Source organism: Lonchura striata, chromosome 32 (assembly GCF_050655825.1).
Source record: "Lonchura striata isolate lonStrDom1 chromosome 32, ASM5065582v1, whole genome shotgun sequence".
NCBI lineage: Eukaryota > Metazoa > Chordata > Aves > Passeriformes > Estrildidae > Lonchura > Lonchura striata.
Window position 1 is genome coordinate 5,980,769 of NC_140734.1, and position 17,258 is coordinate 5,998,026.

General features: G+C 52.4%; 1 protein-coding gene across 1 annotated transcript in view; it reads right to left on the reverse strand.

The window, feature by feature from the left end:
- Nucleotides 1-17,258, reverse strand: part of PFAS (phosphoribosylformylglycinamidine synthase) — a 72,308-nt gene that overhangs the window by 7,738 nt on the left and 47,312 nt on the right. The window contains exons 23-28 of the mRNA XM_085564259.1: nucleotides 15,484-15,609; nucleotides 14,213-14,358; nucleotides 11,685-11,895; nucleotides 10,650-10,741; nucleotides 7,649-7,763; nucleotides 3,795-3,935 (exon numbers count right to left, since the gene is read on the reverse strand). Of these exons, the coding sequence (XP_085420385.1) occupies nucleotides 3,795-3,935; nucleotides 7,649-7,763; nucleotides 10,650-10,741; nucleotides 11,685-11,895; nucleotides 14,213-14,358; nucleotides 15,484-15,609 (831 nt within the window). The remainder of the gene's footprint in view (nucleotides 1-3,794; nucleotides 3,936-7,648; nucleotides 7,764-10,649; nucleotides 10,742-11,684; nucleotides 11,896-14,212; nucleotides 14,359-15,483; nucleotides 15,610-17,258) is intronic.

Below are 17,258 nucleotides of genomic sequence, written 5' to 3' on the forward strand. Positions count from 1 at the left end.
GGGAATGTCACCAGAGAGTCACCAAAGTGTCACCAAGGGTCACCAGGGGGTGGCATCAAGGGGACATCGAGGGGACAGCGAGGGGACAGCGAGGGGACACCTTGGGTACATCAAGGGGACAGCCCCAGGACAGGAACCCAAAGGGAAAGCCCAAAGGGACAAAGTTGGGGACATCTCTGGGGACACTTCTGGGGGACAATTTTGGGGACAAGGCCACCCCCAGCAGGACCATGGGGCTGTCACCCGCCGGGGAATGTCACCAAGGGTCACCAAGGGTCACCAGGGGTCACCAAGGGTCACCAAGGGTCACCTCAGTGTCACCAGGGGTTGGGGACATCGAGGGGACATCAAGGGGAAAGCCCCAGGACAGGAACCCCAAAGGGACAAAGTTGGGGACATCTCTGGGGACATCTCTGGGGACACCCCTGGAGCAGCGGGGACATGGCCTGGGACATGGGAATGTCACCAGAGTGTCACCAAAGTGTCACCAAGGGTCACCAGGGGGTGGCATCAAGGGGACATCGAGGGGACACCTTGGGGACAGGAACCCCAAAGGGACAAAGTTGGGGACACCCCTGGGGACACTTGTGGGGATGATCTGGAGATGCCACCACCCCCAGCAGGACCATGGGGCTGTCACCTGGCGGGGAATGTCACCAAGGGTCACCAAGGGTCACCAGGGGTCCCCAAGGGTCACCAGAGGGTCACCAGGGGTTGGGGACATCAAGGGGACACCAAGGGGGCAACCCCAGGACAGGAACCCCAAAGGGAAACTCCAAAGGGACAAAGTTGGGGACATCTCTGGGGGCACCCCTGGAGCAGCGGGGACATGGTCTGGGACATGGGAATGTCACCAGAGGGTCACCAAAGTGTCACCAAGGGTCACCAGGGGGTGGCATCAAGGGGACATCGAGGGGACAGCGAGGGGACAGGCCCAGGACAGGAACCCCAAAGGGACAAAGTTGGGGACATCTCTGGGGACAACTCATGTGGCACGGGGGTGACATGGGTGACACTGGGGTGACATGGGGAGGTGACATGGGTGACACAGGTGACACAGGTGACACTGGGTGACACTGGGTGACACGGGTGACACTGGGGTGACACTGGGTGACACGGGTGACACAGGTGACACAGGTGACACTGGGTGACACTGGGTGACACGGGTGACACAGGTGACACAGGTGACACTGGGTGACACTGGGTGACACTGGGTGACACTGGGTGACATGGGTGACACTGGGTGACACGGGTGACATGGGTGACACGGGTGACACTGGGTAACACTGGGTGACACTCACCGGGTGCTGTCCCCACCCAGCCCAGCAGCGCCATCAGCTGGCAGCCGTTGCACACGCCCAGGCTGAAGGTGTGTGGGTGACACTGGGTGACACAGGTGACACTGGGTGACATGGGTGACACTGGGTGACACTGGGTGACACTGGGTGACACTGGGTGACACTGGGTGACACTGGGTGACACTCACCGGGTGCTGTCCCCACCCAGCCCAGCAGCGCCATCAGCTGGCAGCCGTTGCACACGCCCAGGCTGAAGGTGTGTGGGTGACACTGGGTGACACTGGGTGACACGGGTGACACTGGGTGACACTGGGTGACACGGGTGACACTGGGTGACACTGGGTGACACTGGGTGACACTCACCGGGTGCTGTCCCCACCCAGCCCAGCAGCGCCATCAGCTGGCAGCCGTTGCACACGCCCAGGCTGAAGGTGTGTGGGTGACACTGGGTGACACTGGGTGACACTGGGTGACACTGGGTGACACTGGGTGACACTCACCGGGTGCTGTCCCCACCCAGCCCAGCAGCGCCATCAGCTGGCAGCCGTTGCACACGCCCAGGCTGAAGGTGTGTGGGTGACACTGGGTGACACTGGGTGACACGGGTGACACTGGGTGACACTGGGTGACACTGGGTGACACTCACCGGGCGCTGTCCCCACCCAGCCCAGCAGCGCCATCAGCTGGCAGCCGTTGCACACGCCCAGGCTGAAGGTGTGTGGGTGACACTGGGTGACACTGGTGACACGGGTGACACTGGGTGACACTGGGTGACACAGGTGACACTGGGTGACACTGGGTGACACTCACCGGGTGCTGTCCCCACCCAGCCCAGCAGCGCCATCAGCTGGCAGCCGTTGCACACGCCCAGGCTGAAGGTGTGTGGGTGACACTGGGTGACACTGGGTGACACTGGGTGACACTGGGTGACACAGGTGACACTGGGTGACACTGGGTGACACTGGGTGACATGGGTGACACGGGTGACACTGGGTGACACGGGTGACACTGGGTGACACTCACCGGGCGCTGTCCCCACCCAGCCCAGCAGCGCCATCAGCTGGCAGCCGTTGCACACGCCCAGGCTGAAGGTGTGTGGGTGACACTGGGTGACACTGGGTGACACGGGTGACACTGGGTGACACTGGGTGACACTGGGTGACACTCACCGGGCGCTGTCCCCACCCAGCCCAGCAGCGCCATCAGCTGGCAGCCGTTGCACACGCCCAGGCTGAAGGTGTGTGGGTGACACTGGGTGACACTGGTGACACGGGTGACACTGGGTGACACTGGGTGACACAGGTGACACTGGGTGACACTGGGTGACACTCACCGGGTGCTGTCCCCACCCAGCCCAGCAGCGCCATCAGCTGGCAGCCGTTGCACACGCCCAGGCTGAAGGTGTGTGGGTGACACTGGGTGACACTGGGTGACACTGGGTGACACGGGTGACACTGGGTGACACTGGGTGACACAGGTGACACTGGGTGACACTGGGTGACACTCACCGGGTGCTGTCCCCACCCAGCCCAGCAGCGCCATCAGCTGGCAGCCGTTGCACACGCCCAGGCTGAAGGTGTGTGGGTGACACTGGGTGACACTGGGTGACACTGGGTGACATGGGTGACACGGGTGACACTGGGTGACACTCACCGGGTGCTGTCCCCACCCAGCCCAGCAGCGCCATCAGCTGGCAGCCGTTGCACACGCCCAGGCTGAAGGTGTGTGGGTGACACTGGGTGACACTGGGTGACACTGGGTGACACTGGGTGACACAGGTGACACTGGGTGACACTGGGTGACACTGGGTGACATGGGTGACACGGGTGACACTGGGTGACACGGGTGACACTGGGTGACACTCACCGGGCGCTGTCCCCACCCAGCCCAGCAGCGCCATCAGCTGGCAGCCGTTGCACACGCCCAGGCTGAAGGTGTGTGGGTGACACTGGGTGACACTGGGTGACACGGGTGACACTGGGTGACACTGGGTGACACTGGGTGACACTCACCGGGCGCTGTCCCCACCCAGCCCAGCAGCGCCATCAGCTGGCAGCCGTTGCACACGCCCAGGCTGAAGGTGTGTGGGTGACACTGGGTGACACTGGTGACACGGGTGACACTGGGTGACACTGGGTGACACAGGTGACACTGGGTGACACTGGGTGACACTCACCGGGTGCTGTCCCCACCCAGCCCAGCAGCGCCATCAGCTGGCAGCCGTTGCACACGCCCAGGCTGAAGGTGTGTGGGTGACACTGGGTGACACTGGGTGACACTGGGTGACACGGGTGACACTGGGTGACACTGGGTGACACAGGTGACACTGGGTGACACTGGGTGACACTCACCGGGTGCTGTCCCCACCCAGCCCAGCAGCGCCATCAGCTGGCAGCCGTTGCACACGCCCAGGCTGAAGGTGTGTGGGTGACACTGGGTGACACTGGGTGACACTGGGTGACATGGGTGACACGGGTGACACTGGGTGACACTCACCGGGTGCTGTCCCCACCCAGCCCAGCAGCGCCATCAGCTGGCAGCCGTTGCACACGCCCAGGCTGAAGGTGTCCGGGCGCTGCCGGAAGCGCCGCAGCCGCTCCCGGGGCCCGGCCTGGAACAGCAGCGAGGCCGCCCAGCCTGCAATTAATTAATGATGTTAATTATGTTAATTAATGCCCGGGGCCCAGCCTGGAACAGCAGCGAGGCCGCCCAGCCTGTAATTAATTAATGGTGTTAATTATGTTAATTAATGCCCGGGGCCCGGCCTGGAACAGCAGCGAGGCCGCCCAGCCTGCAATTAATTAATGGTGTTAATTATGTTAATTAATGCCCGGGGCCCGGCCTGGAACAGCAGCGAGGCCGCCCAGCCTGCAATTAATTAATGATGTTAATTGTGTTAATTAATGCCCGGGGCCCGGCCTGGAACAGCAGCGAGGCCGCCCAGCCTGCAATTAATTAATGACGTTAATTATGTTAATTAATGCCCGGGGCCCGGCCTGGAACAGCAGCGAGGCCGCCCAGCCTGCAATTAATTAATGATGTTAATTATGTTAATTAATGCCCGGGGCCCGGCCTGGAACAGCAGCGAGGCCGCCCAGCCTGCAATTAATTAATGATGTTAATTATGTTAATTAACCCAGCCTGGAACAGCAGCGAGGCCGCCCAGCCTGTAATTAATTAATTATGTTAATTATGTTAATTAATGCCCGGGGCCCGGCCTGGAACAGCAGCGAGGCCGCCCAGCCTGCAATTAATTAATGGTGTTAATTATGTTAATTAATGCCCGGGGCCCGGCCTGGAACAGCAGCGAGGCCGCCCAGCCTGCAATTAATTAATGATGTTAATTATGTTAATTAATGCCCGGGGCCCGGCCTGGAACAGCAGCGAGGCCGCCCAGCCTGCAATTAATTAATGACGTTAATTATGTTAATTAATGCCCGGGGCCCGGCCTGGAACAGCAGCGAGGCCGCCCAGCCTGCAATTAATTAATGGTGTTAATTACGTTAATTAATGCCCGGGGCCCGGCCTGGAACAGCAGCGAGGCCGCCCAGCCTGTAATTAATTAATGGCGTTAATTACATTAATGAGGGAATGAAATGAAAGTGAAGGGGATGAATGGATGGGATGGAATGGAATAATAAAATGAAATAAAATGAAATAAAATGAAATAAAATAAAATAATGAAATACAAATAAAATAAAATGAAATAAAATAATCAAATGAAATAAAATTATAATAAAATAAAATAAAATAAAATAGTAAAATGAAATGAAATGAAATGAAATGAAATGAAATTAAAACAAAGAAAATAAAAGAATAAAATAAAATAAAGCAAAATTATAATAAAGTAAAATAAAATAAAAACTAAAAAAATGGAATTAAATTTTAAAAATAAAATTAAATTAAATAAAAATAAAATAAAACGAAATAATAGAATTATGTGCAATGCAATGCTATGCAATAAAATAAAATACAATAAAAATAAAATAAAATACAATAAATAATAAAAAAATAAAGTAAAATGAAATGAAATGAAATTAAATTAAATTAAATAATTAAAGAAATTAAGTAAAATAAATGAAATTAAATGAAATGAAATAAATTAAATTAAATTAAATTAAATTAAATTAAATAATTAAAGAAATTAAGTAAAATAAATGAAATGAAATAATGAAATAAAATAAAATAAAATAAAATACAATAAAATAAAATAACATAAAATATATGGGGGATTGGGGCTAAAAATCGGGAATTTGGGGAACAAAATAAAAATGCAGAAATTGGGGAATAAAGGAAAATAAAATGGGGAATTTGGGGGAAATTGGGGAATTTGGGTAAAAAATTTGGAATATTGGTAATAAAATAAACTAAAAAGGGGAAATTGGGAAAATTGGGGGAAATGGGGAATTTTGGTAAAAAAATGGGAAATTTGGTGGGAATAACATGAAATCTATTTGGAATAAAATAAAATAAAAATGGAAATTGGGGGAATTTGGGGGAATTTGGGGGAAATGGGAAATTTGGGGATAAATTGTTTTTTTGGGGGGATTTTCAGTAAATTTTCCCCATTTTTGGGGAATTTGGGATTTTGGGATTTCGGGTTTTTTTGGGGGAATTTTTTGGGATTTCTTTGGGATTTTTGTGGAATTTTTGGGGGGTTTTTGTTGAGATTTTTTGGTAATTTTGGGATTTTTGTAGAATTTTGGGGGATTTCCCCCATTTCAGTGGAATTTGGGATTTTGGGATAATTGAGGTTTTTGGGAGTCATTTTTGGGCTTTTTTGGGGATTTTTGTAGATTTTTTGGGGATTTTCCCCCTTGGGATTTTGGGAATTTTTTTGGGGAATTTTTAGGGATTTTTTGGTGGAATTTTTAGGGATTTTTGGGATATTTTCAGGATTTTTCTGGGGATTTTAGTGGATTTTTTTTTTTTTGTGTGGATTTTTTCGGGATTTTCCCCCCATTTTTGTGGAATTTGGGATTTTAAGATTTTTTGGGGTTTTTTGTGGGATTTTGTGGGAATTTTTTTGTGGATTTCTTGGGGGATTTTTCCCCTATTTTTTGTGGATTTTTTTGGAATTTTGTGGGGATTTTTTGGTTTTTTTGGGGGGGGATTTTTGTGGATTTTTTTGGGATTTTTCCCCCATTTTTGTGGAATTTGGGATTTTAGAATTTGGGGTTTTTCGTGGAATTTTTGGGGATTTTTTGAGGGATTTTTTTGGGGATTTTGTGAATTTTTTGGGGATTTTTGTGGATTTTTTTGGGGATTTCTCCCCGTTTCTGTGGGATTTGGGATTTTTGGGTTTTGAGGTTTTTTGGGGCCATTTTTGGGGTTTTTTGCTGATTTTTTGGGATTTCTGTTGAGACTTTTGGGAGATTTATGGGATTTTTGGGGGATTTTTTGGGGTTTTTTGTTGAATTTTGGAGATTTTGGGGGCATGTTTCGGGATTTTTGTGGATTTTTTGGGGTTTTCTCCCCATTCTTCTGGAATTTGGGAATTTTGGGCTGATTTTGGGGCTCTTTTTGGGGTGGTTTTGGCGTGTTTTTGAGCTGTTTTTGGGGTGTTTTGGGGTGTTTTTGGGTGTGTTTTGGGCTGTTTTTGGGGTGTTTTTGGGGGTGTTTTTGGGGATATTTTTGGGCTGTTTTTGGGGTGTTTTGGGATGTTTTTGGGCTGTTTTTGGGGTGTTTTTGGGGTGTTTTGGGATGTTTTTGGGCTGTTTTTGGGGGTGTTTTTGGGCTGTTTTTGGGGTGTTTTTGGGGGTGTTTTTGGGGTGTTTTTGGGCTGGTTTTGGGCTGTTTTTGGGGTGTTTTTGGGCTGTTTTTGGGGATGTTTTTGGGGCTGTTTTTGGGGTGTTTTTTGGGATGTTTTTGGGGGTGTTTTTGGGCTGTTTTTGGGGTTGTTTTTGGGGTTGTTTTTGGGGATATTTTGGGGCTGTTTGGGGGATGTTTTGGGGCTGTTTTTGGGGATAGTTTTGGGCTGTTTTTGGGGTGTTTTTGGGCTGTTTTTGGGTGTGTTTTGGGGGGTGTTTTTGGGCTGGTTTTGGGGGTGTTTTTAGGATATTTTTGGGCTGTTTGGGGGATATTTTGGGGTTGTTTTTGGGGATATTTTGGGGCTGGTTTTGGGGATATTTTTGGGCTGTTTTGGGGGATATTTTGGGGCTGTTTTTGGGCTGTTTTGGGCAGTTTTTGGGCTGTTTTTGGGCTGTTTTTGGCTGGTTTTTGGCTGTTTTTGGGCTGTTTTTGGGCTGTTTTTGGCTGGTTTTTGGCTGTTTTTGGGCTGTTTTTGGGCTGTTTTTGGCTGTTTTTGGCTGTTTTTGGCTGTTTTTGGGCTGTTTTGGGCTCTCTCTCACCTTTGGCCGAGCCCAGCACGTCGCCGTAGCTGAAGCCGCCGACGAAAACCAAACCGCGGAACCCGTCCAGGGAGGCGCCGTCGGAGCAGAGATCCTGCGTGGTCACGTCCCACACCTGGGCCCAAACCCGGATCAGAGCCCAGAATTCCCAAAAAACCCGGAGCAGAGCCCAGAATTCCCAAAAAACCCGGAGCAGAGCCCAGAATCCCCAAAAAAAAACGCATCAGAGCCCCAAAAATCCCAAAAAACCCGGATCAGAGCCCCAAAATTCCCAAAATTCCCAAAATTCCCAAAAAACCCGGATCAGAGCCCAAAATTCCCAAAAAACCCGGAGCAGAGCCCCAAAATTCCCAAAAAACCCGGAGCAGAGCCCAAAATTCCCAAAATTCCCAAAAAAAACCCGGATCAGAGCCCAAAATTCCCAAAATTCCCAAAAAACCCGGATCAGAGCCCAAAATTCCCAAAAAACCCCAAAAAAACCCGGATCAGAGCCCCAAAATTCCCAAAAAACCCGGATCAGAGCCCAAAATTCCCAAAATTCCCAAAAAAACCCCAATCAGAGCCCAAAATTCCCAAAATTCCCAAAAAAACCCGGATCAGAGCCCCAAAATTCCCAAAAAACCCGGATCAGAGCCCCAAAATTCCCAAAATTCCCAAAAAAACCCGGATCAGAGCCCAAAATTCCCAAAATTCCCAAAAAAACCCCAATCAGAGCCCCAAAAATCCCAAAAAACCCGGATCAGAGCCCCAAAATTCCCAAAAAACCCGGATCAGAGCCCAAAATTCCCAAAATTCCCAAAAAAAACCCGGATCAGAGCCCCAAAATTCCCAAAAAACCCGGATCAGAGCCCCAAAATTCCCAAAAAATGCAAAAACCCGGATCAGAGCCCCAAAATTCCCAAAATTCCCAAAAAAACCCGGATCAGAGCCCCAAAATTCCCAAAAAACCCGGATCAGAGCCCCAAAATTCCCAAAAAACCCAAAAAACCCCAAAATCCCAAAAATACCCGGATCAGAGCCCCAAAAATCCCCAAATCCCCAAAAACCCCAAAAATCCCACCCAAAACCCCCAAAACTGGGAGTGAGCAAAAGAAAATTCCCCAAAAATCCCCAAAAACCTCAAATAGACCCAAAAACCCCAAAAGGAAGAGACCCCCAAAAAACCCTAAAAAAACCCCCAAAAATCCCAAAAATATCCCAAAATTCCAACCCCAAACTCCCCAAAACGGGACTGAGGCCAAAGAAACCCCAAAAATCCTAAAAAAGTCCCAAAAACCCCGAAAATTCCAAATAAAAAAAACCAAAATGGGAGCGAGCCCAAAAAAAACCCCAAAATTCCCAAAAAATCCCAAAAAATGCCAAAAAAATCCCAAAAATACCACAAAAAAATCCCCAAAAATCCCAGGAATTCCCAAAAAAAAAAAAAAACCGCCAAAAACCCCCCAAAAATTCCCCCAAAAATCCCTGAATACCCCAAAAAATCCAAAAAAATCCCAAAATAAGCCCCAAAATTCTCCAAAAAAACCCCAAAATCCCCAAAAATCCCCCAAAAAATCCCAAAATAGCCCCCAAAAAATCCACAAAAATCCAAAAAAATAAAAAAAAAATCTCATAAAATATCCCAAAAAATTCCCCCAAAAAATTCCCCCAAAAAATCCCAAAATTCCCCAAAAAAATCCCCAAGAAATCCCAAAAATTCCCCAAAAATCCCAAAAATATCCCCAAAAAAATTCCTAAAATATCCCAAAATATCCCAAAAACTCCCCCAAAAACTCCCCCAAATCCCCCAAATCCCCAAAATTCCCCAAAATTCCCCAAAATCCCCAAAATTCCCCAAAAATCCCCAAAACCTTTTGGGCTCCCGGGAGTTTTGGGGTGTCCCGGCCGCTTTTGGGTCACTTTGGGCTTTTTTGGGTCATTTTGGGCAGTTTTGGGTCCCCAGGTGGTTTTGGGCCATTTTGGGCCATTTTTGGGGTATTTTGGGCTGTTTTGGGCTGTTTTGGCTGTTTTTGGGGTATTTTGGGGTATTTTGGGGTGTTTTGGGCTGTTTTTGGGGGTTTTGGGGCTTTCTTGGGGTGCTTTGGGCTATTTTTGGGGTGTTTTGGGCTGGTTTTTTGCCTTTTTTTTTGGGCTGGTTTTTGCTGGGTTTGGGAGTTTTTGGGGTGTTCTGGGCTGTTTTGGTGTGTTTTGGCTGTTTTTGGCTATTTTGGCTATTTTGGGCTGGTTTGGGCTGGTTTGGGCTGGTTTTGGGGTATTTCTGGGTGGTTTTGGCCATTTTTGGGCTGGTTTTGGGTTTTTGGCTGTTTTGGGCTGGTTTTGGACTTTTTTTGTCTGGTTTTGGGTGGTTTTGGCCGTTTTTGGGGTATTTCAGGGTGGTTTTGGGGTATTTTGGGCTGGTTTTGGCCATTTTTGGGGGTTTTTGGGGTATTTCGGGCTGGTTTTGTCCATTTTGGCCGTTTTGGGGGTATTTGGGGCCGTTTTTGCCTGTTTTTGGGGTATTTGGGGTATTTGGGGCCGTTTTTGCCCGTTTTTGGGGGGTTTTGGGGTATTTCGGGCTGGTTTGGGGTGTTTTTGGGGGTTTTTGGGGTATTTGGGGCTGTTTTTGCCCGTTTTTGGGGTATTTTGCGCTGTTTTTGGCTGGTTTTGGGGGTATTTGGGGCCGTTTTTGCCCGTTTTTGGGGTATTTGGGGCTGGTTTTGGGGGTTTTTGGGGTATTTTGCGCTGTCTTTGCCCGTTTTTGGGGTATTTGGGGCTGTTTTTGGGGGGTTTTGGGGGTTTTTGGGGTATTTCAGGCTGTTTTTGGCCGGTTTTGGGGGTTTTGGGGGTATTTGGGGCTGTTTTTGGCTGTTTTTGGGGTATTTGGGGCTGTTTTGGGGGGTTTTTGGGGTATTTGGGGCCGTTTTTGCCCGTTTTTGGGGTATTTTGCGCTGTCTTTGCCCGTTTTTGGGGTATTTTGCGCTGTTTTTGTCCGTTTTGCCCGTTTTTGGGGTCCTGGAGTCACCTGGAAGCCGGCCATGGCGAAGGCGGCCGCCATCTCGCGGTCGCCGTTGCTGCCCTCCTCGCGGAGCACGGCCACGCGCGGCCCCGGCGCCTCTGCGGGACCCGACCGTCGGCACCGGCGCCCCGAACCCCGGCGGCGCCCCGAAATCCCGCAGAGGGACAGACAGCCGGACAGCAAAGAACGACGGGAAAATCCCCGAAATCCCGCAGAGGGACAGACAGCCGGACAGCAAAGAACGACGGGAAAATCCCGGAAATCCCGCAGAGGGACAGACAGCCAGACCCACAAAGAACGACGGGAAAAATCCCGGAAAATCCCCCGAAAATCCCCGAAAATCCCCGAAAATCCCCGGAAAATCCCCCAGTGTCCCCAAATCCCCAATGTCCCCAATGTCCCCAATCCCCCCAATGTCCCCAAAATCCCCAAAATGTCCCCGATGTCTCCAACATCCCCAAAATTTCCTCAATGTCCCCCAATGTCCCCAAAACCCCCAAACCCCCAATGTCCCCCCAAATGTCCCCCCAAAATGTCCCCAATGTCCCCAAATCCCCAATGTCCCCAATGTGGCCAAATGTCCCCAATGTCCCCAAATCCCAAAATGTCCCCAATGTCCCCAAAATGTCCCCAATGTCCCCAATGTGCCCAAATGTCCCAAACACCCCCAGTGTCCCCAAAACCCCCAATGCCACCAATGCCCCCAATCCTCCAAATGTCCCCAATGTCCCCAAATCCCAAAATGTCCCCGATGTCTCCAACATCCCCAATGTCCCCAATGTCCCCAATGTCCCCAATCCCCAAAATCCCCCCAATGTCCCCAGTCCTCCAAATGTCCCCAGTGTCCCCAATCCCCCAATGTCCCCCATGTCCCCAATGTCCCCAATGTCCCCAATGTCCCCATTGATGTCCCCAATGTCCCCGTGTCCCCACTGTCCCCAATGTCCCCAATCCCCCAGTGTCCCCACTGTCCCCATTGATGTCCCCGTGTCCCCACTGTCCCCACTGTCCCCTCTGTCCCCTCTGTCCCCGTGTCCCCACCCACGCTCCGCGCCACCGGGTCCACGTAGTCGGGGTCGAAGGTGACGCGGAACTCGGGTCCCCAGCGCGTGGCCAGGTCCTGCTCCTCCTGCTCCACGCAGGCCGGCGCCGCCTGCAGCCGCTCCAGCTGGAAACTCGTCTGCTCCCAGAGCGCCCGCAGCTCCCCCACCGGCTCGGCCAGCACCTCCTGGCCACCCACCGCCACCGTCACCTGCGGGGACCGCGGGCATGCTGGGGACACCGGGGACCTCGGGGACGTTGGGGACACTGAGGACTTCGGGGACGTTGGGGACACCGAGGACCTCGGGGACATTGGGGACATTGAAGGGCATGGAGAACTTTGAAGGACATGGAGAAGTTTGAAGGACATGGAGAACTTTGGGGATGTTGAGGACATTGAAGGACATGGAGAAGTTTGAAAGGCATGGAGAACTTTGAAGGACATGGAGAACTTTGAAGGACATGGAGAACATTGGGGATGTTGAGGACATGGAGAACATTGAGGGACATGGAGGACATTGAGAACATTGGGGACATTGAGGGGACATTGGGGACATGGAGAACTTTGGGGATGTTGGGGACATTGAACGACATGGAGAACTTTGGAGATGTTGAGGACATGGAGAAGGACATGGAGAAGTTTGAAGGACATGGAGAACTTTGGGGATGTTGAGGACATAGAGAACATTGAGGGGCATGGAGGACATTGAGGACATTGGGGACATTGAGGGGACATTGGGGACATGGAGAACATTGAGGGGCATGGAGAACATTGAGGACATTGGGGACATTGAGGGGACATTGGGGACATGGAGAACATTGAGGGGCATGGAGAACATTGAGGACATTAGGGACCTTGAGGGGACACTGGGGACATGGAGAACATTGAGGGACATGGAGAACATTGAGGACATTAGGGACCTTGAGGGGACATTGGGGACATGGAGAACATTGAGGGACATGGAGAACATTGAGGACACTAGGGACATTGAGGGGACATTGGGGACATGGAGAACATTGAGGGGCATGGAGAACTTTGGGGACGTTGAGGACATTGAAGGACATGGAGAAGTTTGAAGGACATGGAGAAGTTTGAAGGACATGGAGGACATTGAGGACATTGGGGACATTGAGGGGACATTGGGGACATGGAGAACATTGAGGGGCATGGAGAACTTTGGGGACGTTGGGGACATTGAAGGACATGGAGAACTTTGAAGGGCATGAAGAACATTGAGGACATGGAGAACATTGGGGATATTTGGGACATTGAGGACATTTGGGGACACTGGAGACACTGGGGACATTGAGGACATTGAGAAACGGGACATTGGAATGGTGGCACTGGGGTTTGGGGACACTGGGGACATGGAGAACATTGAAGGGCATGGAGAATACTGGGAACATGGGGGACATTGAGGGACATGGAGGACATTGGGGACATTTGGGACACGGAGGACATTGGGATGTTGAGGGCAATGGGGACACTGGAGACATTTGGGACACGGAGGACATTGGGGACACTGCAACGGTGACACCGGGGTTTGGTGGCACCGGGAAATGGTGACATTGAGGACATGGAGAACATTGGGGACATCGAGGACGTTGGGGACACTGAGGGGACACTGAGGGATGGGGACACGATGACATGAGGGGACAGGGGGACAGCAACGCCACAAAGCCACCACCGCCCACCCTGGGGGACAGAGCCACCTGCTGTCCCCACCCCCCAATGTCCCCAATCCCCCAATGTCCCCAGTCCCCACTGTCCCCAACCCCCCCAATGTCCCCAATGTCCCCAATCCCCCAATGTCCCCACTGTCCCCAATGTCCCCGATGTCCCCCATGTCCCCAATGTCCCCAGTGTCCCCAATGTCCCCCATGTCCCCAACGTCCCCAACGTCCCCAACCCCCCCAATGTCCCCAATGTCCCCAATGTCCCCAATGTCCCCAGTGTCCCCAGTGTCCCCAACGTCCCCAACGTCCCCAATGTCCCCAGTGTCCCCAACGTCCCCAACGTCCCCAATGTCCCCAACGTCCCCAACGTCCCCAACGTCCCCAACGTCCCCAATGTCCCCAGTGTCCCCAACGTCCCCAACGTCCCCAATGTCCCCAGTGTCCCCAATGTCCCCAATGTCCCCAATGTCCCCAACGTCCCCAACGTCCCCAACGTCCCCAATGTCCCCAATGTCCCCAATGTCCCCAACCACCTCAATGTCCCCAATCCCCCCAATGTCCCCAATGTCCCCAATCCCCCCAACGTCCCCAATGTCCCCAATGTCCCCAATGTCCCCAATGTCCCCAATGTCCCCAATGTCCCCAATGTCCCCAACCACCTCAATGTCCCCAATCCCCCCAATGTCCCCAATGTCCCCAACCCCCCCAATGTCCCCAATGTCCCCAATCCCCCCAGTGTCCCCAATGTCCCCATTGATGTCCCCAATGTCCCCACTGTCCCTGCCGTTCCCAATCCCCCCAATGTCCCCATTGATGTCCCCAATGTCCCCAATGTCCCCGTTGTCCCTCACCATGGCGCGGGGGCCGTAGGGGCCGCTGTGGCCGATGGGGACACAGGTGACACCGGCGTCCTGGTAGCGGCGGCACACGGGGACAGCGGCCGCCGGTGGCACCTCCAGCAGCAGCCCCGGCTCCTCGGCAAAGAGCAGTGCCAGCGCTGGGGACACAGGGGACACTGAGGGGACACTGGGGACACTGGGGGGATTGGGGACATTGGGGGGATTGGGGACAGTGGGGGGATTGGGGACAGTGGGGACAGTGGGGACAGTGGGGACATTGGGGACATTGGGGGACATTGGGGACATTGGAGACACTGGGGACACTGGGGGGATTGGGGACATTGGGGGGATTGGGGACAGTGGGGACATTGGGGACAGTGGGGGACATTGGGGGACATTGGGGACATTGGGGACATTGGGGACATTTGGGGACATTGGGGGGACATTGGGGACATTGGGGACACTGGGGGGACTGGGGGGACTGGGGGGATTGGGGACATTGGGGACATTTGGGGACATTGGGGACATTGGGGACATTGGGGACATTGGGGACATTTGGGGACATTGGGGACATTGGGGACATTGGGGACATTGGGGACATTGAGGGGGTTGGGGACATTGGGGACATTGGGGACAGTGAGGGGACACTGGGGGGACTGGGGGGACTGGGGGGATTGGGGACATTGGGGACATTGGGGACATTGGGGACATTGGGGGGATTGGGGACATTGGGGATGTTGGAGACATGGGGACATTTTGGGATTTGGGGACATTGGGGACATTGGGGACATTGGGGACAGTGGGGACATTGGGGACATTGGGGACATTGGGGACATTGGGGACATTGGGGGGATTGGGGACATTGGGGACAGTGGGGACATTGGGGGGATTGGGGACATTGGGGACATTGGGGACATTGGGGGGATTGGGGACATTGGGGGGATTGGGGACATTGGGGACATTGGGGACATTGGGGACATTGGGGACATTGGGGACATTGGGGGGATTGGGGACATTGGGGACATTGGGGACATTGGGGGCATTGGGGACATTGGGGACATTGGGGGGATTGGGGACATTGGGGACATTGGGGACAGCGGGTCTGGGGACATTTGGGACACTGGGGACCCCAAGGAAGGTTTGGGGACACCGAGGCTTGGGGACACTGGGGACACTGGGGACACTGGAGACCCCGGGCTTGGGGACACTGGGGACACTGAGGTTTCGGGACACCGGGGACATTTTGGGGACATTTGGGGACACTGGGCTTCGGGGCCACCTACGGGTGACGCCGGGCGGCGGCGCGGGGACGCCGACGGTGACGCCGCAGTTCCCGGCGAAGGCCATCTCCAGCACGCAGCCCAGCAGGCCCCCGTCGCTGACGTCGTGTCCCGCCAGCAGCGCCCGCTCTGGGGACACGGGGACACCGCGTCACCCGCGGCCACCGGGGCCACCCCAGGGCTGCCTGATGTCACCCAGAGTCACCTAATGCCACCCAAGGGTCACCTGATGCCACCCAAGAGTCACCTAATGTCATCATGAGTTACGTCGGGGTCACCGAGTGTCACCGAAGCGTCACCTGATGTCACCCAAGGGTCACCTGATGTCACAGAGAGTCACCCAATGCCACCCAAGTGTCACCTGATGTCACTGAGGGTCACCTAATGCCACCCAAGGGTCATCTGATGCCACCCAAGGGTCACCTGATGCCACCCAAGGGTCACTTAATGCCACCCAAGGGTCACCTGATGTCATCATGAGTTACGTCGGGGTCACCAAGTGTCACCCAAGGGTCACCTGATGTCACTGAGGGTTACCCAATGCCACCCAAGGGTCACCTGATGTCACCTAAGGGTCACCTAATGCCACCCAAGGGTCACCTAATGTCATCATGAGTTACGTCGGGGTCACCGAGTGTCACCCAAGGGTCACCTGATGTCACTGAGGGTCACCTGATGTCACCCAAAAGTCACCCAATGCCACCCCAGGGCCACCTGATGTCACCGAGAGTCACCTAATGCCACCCAAGGATCATCTGATGCCACCCAAGGGTCACATGATGTCACCCAAGGGTCACCTAATATCATGAGTCACATCGGGGTCACCAAGTGTCACCGAAGGGTCACTTGATGTCACCAAGGGTCACCTGATGTCACCCGGGGTCATCAAGTGCCACCCCAGGGCCACCTGATGTCACTGAGAGTCACCTAATTCCACCCAAGGGTCATCTGATACCACCCAAGGGTCACCTGATGTCACCCAAAGGTCACCTAATGTCATCATGAGTTACGTCGGGGTCACCGAGTGTCACCAAAGGGTCACCTGATGTCACCCAAGGGTCAGCTGATGTCACTGAGGGTCACCTGATGTCACCCAATGGTCACCTGATGTCACTGAGGGTCACCCAATGCCACCCAAGGGTCACCTGATGTCACTGAGAGTCACCTAATTCCACCCAAGTGTCACCTGAAGTCACCCAAGGGTCACCTAAGGTCACCAAGAGTCATGTCGGGGTCACCCAATGCCACCCGAGGGTCACCCAATGCCACCCGAGGGTCACCTAATGTCACCCAAAGGTCACCTGATGTCACCCAAGGGTCACCAAATGTCACCTCAGGGTCACTGTGGGGTTTCTCCCCCAAAATCTCCATTTTTTACCCCAAAACCCCCAAATTTTTCACCAAAAAAAATTTTGATTTTTCATCCCCAAACCCCCCAAATCCTCATTTTCTGCCCAAAAATTTCAATTTTTTATGCAAAAAAAACCCCAAAATCCCCACTTTTCACCAAAAAAATTTTGATTTTTCACCCCAAGACCCACAAAAATCCTCATTTTTTTTCCAAAAATTACCATTTTATCACCCAAAATCCCCTTTTTTTTTCCCAAAATCCCCATTTTTCACCCCAAAGTTTACCATTTTCCGCCATAAAATCTCAGTTTTCCACTCAAAAATCACCATTTTTTGCCACAAAATCGCCATTTTTTCTTTCCAAAACCTCTATTTTTTCCCCCAAAATCATCATTTTTTCACCCAAAAAGCCCCCAAATCCCCAATTA